Source organism: Dendrobium catenatum, unplaced genomic scaffold, assembly GCF_001605985.2.
Source record: "Dendrobium catenatum unplaced genomic scaffold, ASM160598v2 fragScaff_scaffold_1021, whole genome shotgun sequence".
Lineage (NCBI taxonomy): Eukaryota > Viridiplantae > Streptophyta > Magnoliopsida > Asparagales > Orchidaceae > Dendrobium > Dendrobium catenatum.
The window spans coordinates 4535841-4545616 of record NW_021319483.1 but is presented as its reverse complement, the minus strand read 5'-3'; the positions used below and the strand labels follow the sequence as shown (position 1 = coordinate 4545616).

Genomic DNA, 9776 nt, shown 5'->3' with positions numbered 1-9776 from the left:
ACGTTAAGGCTTCAAAATCATTCGCTAAACATTCAATTCCTGATACAAAATCTTTCAATGGCAATGAAAGAAATACCTTAGGGGATAATGTCGTCGCCTTATCACTTGCAATTTGAGCAGCTTTTCCCTTTCCTTCCACATAAACAGGAACACTAACAGATGCGGTGAAACCTTCTTTGATTACCAAAGGATGTTGCTTCAGCCTTGCATTACGTAAATCCTCCCGATTGTCATTGCTTCTACCTATGGAGCCCCAACGAAGGTTGGGATTCCTAGTAGAATGGGGAATGGAGGTATTCCAATCATTCGAACTATATGACCGGCGACCCTCCGCTACCATAACGGAGCAAACCGGGAGATCAAGAACGAAAAAAAATTTTGAAAAAAAATGAAATTTTCTCTCACTAAAAACCTGGACTCTCTCTCTAATTAATTTCAGCAAAGTTCAATATTAGGCCAAGCATGTTCGTAGTCTTCCAAGGATCCAAATTTAAGGAGGAAGAAGCCGTCATTCATGGTAAAAAGGGAGAGAGCCTGTGAGGGGCCAAGCCTTTTACTGTCGCCAATAAGGAATCATAGAATGGCCTTTTTCTAATGAAGTAGCTCACTAGGGATAGGGACCACTCGGGAGCTCCAACAACGAGCGGGTCTTTGGTAAATTGGGCAATGTTGTTGAGGGTAGGAACAAAGGTAAGAGAGTGGAAGAACTATGTGGATACTGGAAAAATCAAGGTTCTTCTATTCAAGAAGAGGTTCGACAAAGGGGCGAAGGACGGAGGGAGAGGAGGAAGAGAGTGGGGGAAGTCTGAAGCGGCCTTGAGGAGGGAAGGAGCCCCCTGGCTTAGGAGAGATTATTTTGTGCGGACACCAGACGTGAGAACTGTCCTGTACTGCTTGGTACCAGCATGGCACTACCCGATATCGCGCTCGGTACTGAGTGCGGTACACTTTTTTGTGGGACATGATGCATTTTTATTGGTCTCTGGACGACGTCCGAACTCTGCACAGAACAATTTGACCTAGCTAGGAAGGAGGAAGAGTCGGCTGGGGCAAAACATGGAACACTAAGCAAACCAAGAGAACCAAAAAAAAAAAAACTCAAACAAATCTAAATCTTTGAATCAACGTACCAATATCAACTACGTCAAGGATAACATATAAAATATTTGACAACTAACAACTACCGAAAGGATTGGCGACAACTGTGTTCGTCTGCTCCCCATAATCGACGCTTTCGAGCCGTGACGACCGGTGCTGAGCACTCGCTGTCGCGTTCACAGCACTTTGTCGAGTAGCTCCGCTCTTCTACGTTCAGAATCGTCCATCATGCTTACCGTTGCAATTCAACGACTGATCTTAGAGTCCCAGGCAGCCAATACAAGGAGATGAATTCATTAAGCTAGTAGCGGGACCCACCGCCACATGGCGCGCCGAACTACCCAGATAGATTCAATTTCTTCTAAAATAGCTGCTTACTTTGAACGCCAAACAGCGAAACAACAAATTGAAAGACTCATATTTTTAACGATGGATGACGCGGCATCTGCTTCTTCGTTAGTTGAGCTTTTTGGTACGTTCTTAAATCCAGTTATAAAAAAATGGTGCACTGGCTCCCGCTGGCAATTTCACCCCTCACCCCTCACGAACTCGAAAAATTATTGCGCCCTCCCACCTGACGTAGAGATACGTCCTCCCACCGCCAAAAAACTCGGTTTTTGCTCGGTATTGCTAGGTATTATTTGATAATAACGAGGAATATCATCATGTGAAGACCAATACTGAGTTATACCGAGCTATACCGAGCAATACCGAACAGTTTTCTAGGAAAAACTAGGTATTTTTTTGTATTGCTCGGTATTGCTCGGTATAGCTCGGTATAACCCGGTATTGGTCTTCACATGATGATATTCCTCGTTATTGTTTGGTATTGCTCGGTATTTGCTTGGTATTTCTTGTTTTTTAGCACAATTTTGGCGGAGGGAGGACGCAATAATTTTTCCACGAACTCACCCCTCACCCAGTACCCTGTATCTACAGCAATTTTGTAAATTTTGTACAGTTGCAAAATAGCATTTTTGATCTAATTACAGATCGTCGTAACAAGAAATATGGCCAAAATTTATAATTAAATAAATTTTTTCGTGTAATAAACCAACGGCTATATCTACTTCATTACACGAATGACGATTAGCGTTTTTGAATTGTTCGAGATAGCGATACAGCATTCAAAGCTCCCTTGACACTAATGTGAGTGCGAGACAGAGCGAAATTCCGCGACTGCGTTAGCTGGACTTCCGCGGTTCCTTGTTGGCGAAATGGCCTCCTTGAGATCTTCGTTGGCGGCGATAGAGGTGATGATGATGATAATGGCAGCGGCAATGGCGGGGATCTGCTCTGCCGGAGATCCATTTGTGTACTTCGACTGGAACGTTGCATACATGAAAGCATCCCCTCTTGGGGTAGAGAAGCAGGTGGGCGCCGCCGAGAACTTGCTCCGGAAATCTCTCTTCGATCAGCGCTTTCTCACTCTCTTTCTTTTTGTCTAAAATCTAAGATCGATTATGGATGACATTTCTCCCCAAACCTATCTTGTCACTCTTTTTGCCTTTTTGATGGCGCAGTGCTGTCCCGCTGCTCTTGTTTACCTCTCATAGTTGTCGTCTGTTGCAGGTGATATCGATCAACGGCCAGTTTCCGGGTCCCCTCGTCAATGTGACCACCAATTGGAATGTGGAGGTGAATGTGCTCAATAGTCTGGACGAACCGCTTCTCATCACTTGGTAACAAAATTTACTCCACCGATGATGGAACTTGAAAATTTTGAGTTTTGTTTCTGCATTTTACTGTGTAGAACTAGGGTTTTTGCTCGTGGGGTTTTGATGTCTTTTGGGTTGGTAGGGATGGAGTGCAGCAGAGGAAGAATAGCTGGCAAGATGGAGTTATGGGAACGAACTGTCCAATTCCAGTAGGATGGAACTGGACTTACCGGTTCCAGGTGAAGGACCAGATTGGGAGCTTTTTCTATTTCCCTTCAATTGGTCTCCAGCGGGCGGCTGGAGGTTTTGGTGGGTTTACTGCTAATAATAGACCAATCATTTCGGTGCCGTTTGACACACCGCATGGAGACATCACTCTTTTTATTGGAGACTGGTTTAATAAGAACCACACGGTGAGTGCTAATGGCAGAATTACTTGGTTAAAGAAGAAAGATAAAAATAAAAATGGCTGCTATTATTTGTAGGATTTGAGGAAGGAGCTCGATCAGGGGAAGTCTCTCGGAGTTCCCGATGGTGTATTGATGAATGGAAAGGGGCCTTACCGGTACAATAATACTATCGTTCCTGCTGATATTGTCCATGAGACAATAAACGTTCAACCGGGTCAGATAACTGTTTCCGTAAAAAATGCACATGTTTATTTGTTAATTTGACGTAGAAACTGTCCTAGGGCTATTTTTTCCGGTTATTGCATTGACTTTTGGCTAGTCTTCTATTTGAGAAATTATTACCTGCAGAGTCCGGAGGTAGAGTTACGTATGTACTCCAATAAAAATATGACATGTGTCCTTGTATACAGTGTGTCCAAGTTTATATACACTATGTATATACACAATCGAACAATTTGTACAAAGTACGTTTAGTTTTATACAGTGTGTACAAATTTGTACACACTGTGTACACATTTTTATTAGAATCCGGATGTAACTCTTCTATTTAGGCTTTTACTATTTGTTAAGTTAAAATATTGTAGTGAAAATCTTGTTCATTTTTGGGGCCGCGCTATTTTTGCTTGGTGTATTTTAAGCGATTTAATCTATCTCTCTCAAGTTGCCTTTAATTGTTTGGTAGTTCCACTTTTTTCTGTTAGTATCTTTCACTATTTGTAGACAAGATATTTATTTTTTTCTACTTGTCCCATTCTTTATCCGGTGATCTCCAGGTATTAGCTGAATTATCCCAGTCTAGTTATTGTCCTATTACTTTTGACTATTGCTAATCATACAATACTAATCCGAATGCTTTTCAAGAGGTAACCAAATTTAGGGAGGGTGTAGACAGTGGCAATAAATTGTGTCATGACTTTGAAGAGGAAGATAATGGTATATTTGATATTATATATAGTTGATGAAATCATTTAATTTGAATTTGAAATCAGTTGACTAAAACTAATACAATATTAGTCAAAACACTAAAATTAAATAATAGTTAACTCAAAAAACCTTTGATGAAGTCTCCTTTAATTTATTTGATATTGCTTAACTGACTCTTAGAATCTTGTTTCTTGTAACAGGAAAAACTTATCGGTTTCGTGTCCACAATGTTGGAATGTTTACTTGTTTAAACTTTAGAGTCCAATCCCACAACCTGCTTCTCACTGAGACAGAGGGATCATACACAGTGCAACAAAATTATACTAATCTAGATATTTTTGTTGGTCAGTCCTACTCTTTTTTGATAACTATGGATCAAAATGCAAGCAGTGACTACTATATTGTGGCAAGTGCTAGATTTGTGAATGGTTCAAAATGGGATAGGGTTGTAGGGGTTGCGATCCTTCACTATTCAAATTCCAAAGGCAAAGCATCTGGCCCACTTCCTGATCCACCTAATGATGTCTATGACAAAACTTACTCGATGAACCAAGCAAGATCCATCAGGTTTGCGCCCAATGTGCCTAATTTTAATTTTTTTAAGAACTTTTTCGGGCATGCTAGTTATGTTTTTGACATATTGGTATATATACATGTTTAGTTAATGCATCAATATTAGTATAAGTAAAGATCTCTTTTAATTTATGTTCCAATTGCACATAAATAAATGCCATCGTGTCTTTGTTTGCATAAATTTTTGCTTTTTAATGATTCTTTTTAATTTAGTTTGTAAAAAGATTCCATGCTTATCTTGTTCTTTGTTATCTCCTTATGATTCATAGATTCTATGCATTTTCATTTATCACGTATTCATGGTCGTTAAGTAAGGATTATCAATCTTTTAATAATGAAAATCATTTTTGGTAATTCTCTAGGTGGAATGTGAGTGCTAGTGGTGCCCGTCCCAATCCTCAAGGATCTTTTAGATATGGTTCCATCAATGTGACCCAATTATATGTCTTGAAAAACCAGCCGCCAATGCTTATAGATGGAAAGCGTCGTGCCACATTGAATGGAATTTCATATTCTTCTCCAGAGACACCTTTGAGACTTGCTGACCAATATGATAAGAAAGGAGTTTACAAGCTTAATTTTCCTACTAAGTATGATCCAGGATCACCAAAAATTGCAACTTCTATAATTAATGGCACATACAGAGGCTTTATGGAAATTGTATTTCAGAATAATGACACTAGAGTTCAGAGTTATCACTTGGATGGATATTCATTCTTTGTTGTTGGGTATGGACACTACAATATCTTAGACTTACACAAATTATTAAACTAATATTGAGCTTTTGAACTTTATTTATATTAAGTTAAAGTTTATCATTGATATTGAATGATTGATTTGCTCATATACAGGATGGATTATGGGGATTGGACTGATAATAGTCGGGGCACATACAATAAATGGGATGGTGTAGCACGTAGCACAATACAAGTGAGTAAATTACAAGAAATACATGTCAATTGAAAATATAGTTTGCACTTCAACTTATATTATCGTCTGACACGCTTGGTACTTTATTTGCATGACAAGGCATAACTAAACAAAATAGTAAGACCTATATGCATGCTATTGTGCATAGCAACATAGCAACATAGCACGTGTTATTTTATTTTTCTTGTTTATTTTTTATATTTTAGTTTATTTATTTATTAAATTTTCTTGTATGAATAATAAACTTTTGCTAAACACTAGTTATAGTATAAAGAGAGTTTTTGAAGCTAACTTCAACTCATGTAAATGTATGTACTCTATTCTCCAATTAGAGCATGACAATAGATTTATGAGAAAGAGAAATCTTTCACCTTCACATTTAGGGTTTTGACCGACAATGCTCATGTCTTGAATGATAATTTTGCCAGAAAACTTGCAGAATATTTACCCATCTATCTTTTTTTAAATTTTGGATGAGAAATTAGGCTATATCTTGTCTTTGATGCATTGTTTACGGATGTCCTTTCTTTTAAAGTTCAGCATTTTATATATTTTTCTCAATTGTCTAATTTATCAAGAAAATTATAAATATTCTTTTCCACATAATACATTAAATTATGCTATATCTTGTCGTTGATGCATTGTTTACGGATGTCCTTGCTTTTAAAGTTCAGCATTTTATATATTTTTCTCAATTGTCTCATTTATCAAGAAAATTATAAATATTCTTTTCCACATAATACATTATACTTTAGCCATATATATTTTTTGAATTATCTAAACAAAGATTAATCTCCTATAGCTTTCCCTCTAATTAAAATGAGTTGCATATATTTACATGTTCTTATTTTACTCTTTGACTTTGTGAGTATGAGTATCTGGAAAACACTTTCACATCCATTTACTTCTCCGCAAGACATGCTTTAGAAATGCGTTAACCGTCTCATTTGGTGTTATTCTAAGTTACTTCTCGTATTCTTGAATACTATTATTGTTTCTATCCTTTCTGATGAGTTTAAAGCATGATTATCTAAATTTATATAGTGCTCTTCATTTTATGATCGTTTAAATTATTACTATTGTGCCCAAGTATTAAATGATCAGGCCATGGAATTGTTGATATTAAATGTTAGAAAATGTTGGAAGGCGGGCTCGCAATAACATCATGAGTTTGATGGGTTTTGTATTTCATAGCAATTTTGTCATTTCTGTATAGATCCAATGGATGCCTTCTGTTCCATTGCGGAAAGAATGACACTCTTTGGCTTACCTATGATTTTATTTTCTTATGCTTGAAAATCAAAACTTAGATGTTAACTTTGAAGTTCAAATGCAATGCTAAGCAACCAAGCGGCTGGTGGTAGTTTTCCTATCATTTCATTATGCAACTTTTAATGTTTGCTTTGCAAATTTATTCTTCTATATTTGGAGGATAAATGGGTAAAACAACTACTACACCAGACATCAAAGGATACAAGTTGCCAATAGTTTTTCCCACAAGTCTCATATTTTGAAATCATTGTACCACATTTTATTATTAATACTATTAAATATATCTTTTTCAATATAAATAATCAAATAATCGTTCATTCAGGAGTCTCTCATATGATTGTATAAATCATTCTTTATAATCTTCATAGCTGAAAAATGCTTGTTAGATAGTATTAGAGCAGGTTTTGCAAGTAGGAACATCGAAGTACAAATATTATTCTTCTTAGTCTCTTCTAATTTTCTTTATGAATTTATAGAGTAATGAGTTTATTATTTCGAGAAGCATTATCAAATAGTTATATTTTAAAAGTCTTCATTATGGCATGGTGAAATATATGAGAGCATTATTAGTATAATTCAAGTTAAATGATTGAAGTGGAGGAATGCATTAGGCTTATTGTGTGATAGAAAAGTACCCCTCAAACTTAAGGAAAAATTCTATATGATAGTGGTGAGACCTGCAATGCTTTATGGTGCAGATTGTTGGCCTTTAAAAGAGAAGCATAAAATTAAATTAAGTGTTGAAGAGATGAGGATGCTCAGGTGGATGAGTGACTTTCCTTTTAGAGACAATGTAAAACGAGCATATACGTGAAAAAGTTTGAGTAGATCCTACGGTAGATTATAGATTAGAGAGAGTCGCCTTAGATGGTTTGATCTCATAAAATGTCGTCCTTCCGATGATATGGCTAAGAGAGTAGATGTATTAATTTGGCTTATTTTAAGAAAGGAGAGTTATAACTAGGTCTTGTTTATAAAATATTATAAATGATATTTTTTTTTATTAGATTTAAATGAGAATTTGACTATTATGAGGACACAACAAAGAAAAACGATTCATGTAGCCGACTACATGTAATGGGATAAATTCTTGATGTTATTGTTATTCATTGTCGCATATACAAGGAAGCACAAAGTTTTAGAAAATTTACTTGATTTTTAGAATCTTTATCATGACCATGGAAAGCTGATTTTCTGTGCAAAGGGAAAATGTACACATTCAACACTTGCAATTAATCATGCTTGATAATCTTTGCAGTTTTGGTAAGGTTCTTCAAAAGCAAATATGATGTCTTGTTCTTAATTCATCAAATCTTCACAATTTTGTTAAGCAATATTATGAGCACCGCTAATTTGACTAACATGAATATGAAATCTATCATTTTTTTTTTCTAATTTTTAAATCCCTTGGAGTCGATCAAACTATCTCCACTATCCTGTTCTCCTATTTTATGTCTATAAAGATATTAAAACAATTAATAAGTTGTATCTTTTTTATACTATACTTTAACCATCTGTTGACCCGTATCCAATTAACAAAAAAAAGAGAAAGAAAATAAATCAAATCCTACATGCTATGCTCGTCGCACGTCGTCCCCGTACCTACGCACGATCCAACGTCATTTCTTACACGATGTCGCCTGGCACTTTTCTGCAGCGTTAAATGTCGGAGAAAATGAGAGAGCTCAGCTCTCTGACTCGCTCGCATGAGCACTCCTCTGCTTATTCTCCCACGATCCCTCTCTCTCCCCCGACAAAATCCCTTCGAGCCGGATCGGAAGTTACGACAATTTGATCGGAAGCTACAAAGGGAGCTTACTCGTTGAGAAGGTAGCCACCTATCTTCCTTTCGTGCACTTCTTCTACTTCTTCGGGGCTGTTCGACTGTGCACCTTCGACGACGTTCCCTGGCGGTCAGATCGAAAGCAACAACAGGAGCTTGCTGCCTCTCCCGAACCCCGATCCGAGCTCCTTTACTTCCTCCGACTCTATCCCTGTTGCCCGACTTCGCTCCGTTCACGACTTTCCCTACCGATTGGATCGGAAGTTAAGACGTTTTGATCGGAAGCAAGCCGAGGAGCTCGCTTGCTGTGTGGGTAACTTTCTCCCTTCGGCCAGCTTCTTCAGCCAAATCCAGTAAAAAAATGGATTTTTTTTATTTATCTTATTTTATTTAATTATAATGATAGTTAATTAATGTTAATTATTAGTTAATTATAGTTATAATTTATTAATCAATTATAATTACTTAATAGTTAGTGATTAATTATAAATTATAATTATTTGATTAATTATAATTAATCTCGATTAATTATAATTAGTCATTATTTAATTATAATTATAATTAATTTACTAATTATAATTAATTAATAATTAATTATAGATTATAATTAATTAATGATTAGCTATAATTACTATTAATTATAATAATAAAAACGACCCTTTGCCTCGATCGTCGTGTACCCGATCGAGCCGACAATCCTCGCTGGACTTCAAGGTATAAGATTCTAACTTAAACCCCGTTCTCGACGTTTGCAGCGGACCGGGGAACCACCTATACGCGCTCTTGTAGCACGGTAGGAGGGAGCCCGGTGCGAAGCATACGACGAGGCGGGTAAGCCCTATACACGCTCTTGTAGCGTGGTGGGGACGGTCCTCGACCTCGACACCGACACTGCCGACGACTGCTACGCAAAGGTATGATGGTCCAAAATCCCATTCTCGACGTTTGCAGCGGACCGGAGAACCACCTATACGCGCTCTTGTAGCACGGTAGGAGGGAGCCCGGTGCGAAGCATACGACGAGGCGGGTAAGCCCTATACACGCTCTTGTAGCGTGGTGGGGACGGTCCTCGACCTCGACACCGACACCGCCGACGACTGCTACGCAAAGGTATGATGTTCCAAAATC

The 9776-nt window shown here is 37.4% G+C and overlaps 1 protein-coding gene across 1 annotated transcript in view; it reads left to right on the top strand.

Annotated features, from left to right (window-relative positions):
* Positions 1-2074: 2074 nt before the first annotated feature.
* The window catches only part of LOC110116423 (monocopper oxidase-like protein SKU5), a 17135-nt gene continuing 9433 nt past the window's right edge, over positions 2075-9776 (top strand). The window contains exons 1-7 of the mRNA XM_020849977.2: positions 2075-2471; positions 2671-2780; positions 2899-3169; positions 3242-3380; positions 4291-4657; positions 5026-5391; positions 5515-5593. Of these exons, the coding sequence (XP_020705636.1) occupies positions 2316-2471; positions 2671-2780; positions 2899-3169; positions 3242-3380; positions 4291-4657; positions 5026-5391; positions 5515-5593 (1488 nt within the window). The 5' untranslated portion in view covers positions 2075-2315. The remainder of the gene's footprint in view (positions 2472-2670; positions 2781-2898; positions 3170-3241; positions 3381-4290; positions 4658-5025; positions 5392-5514; positions 5594-9776) is intronic.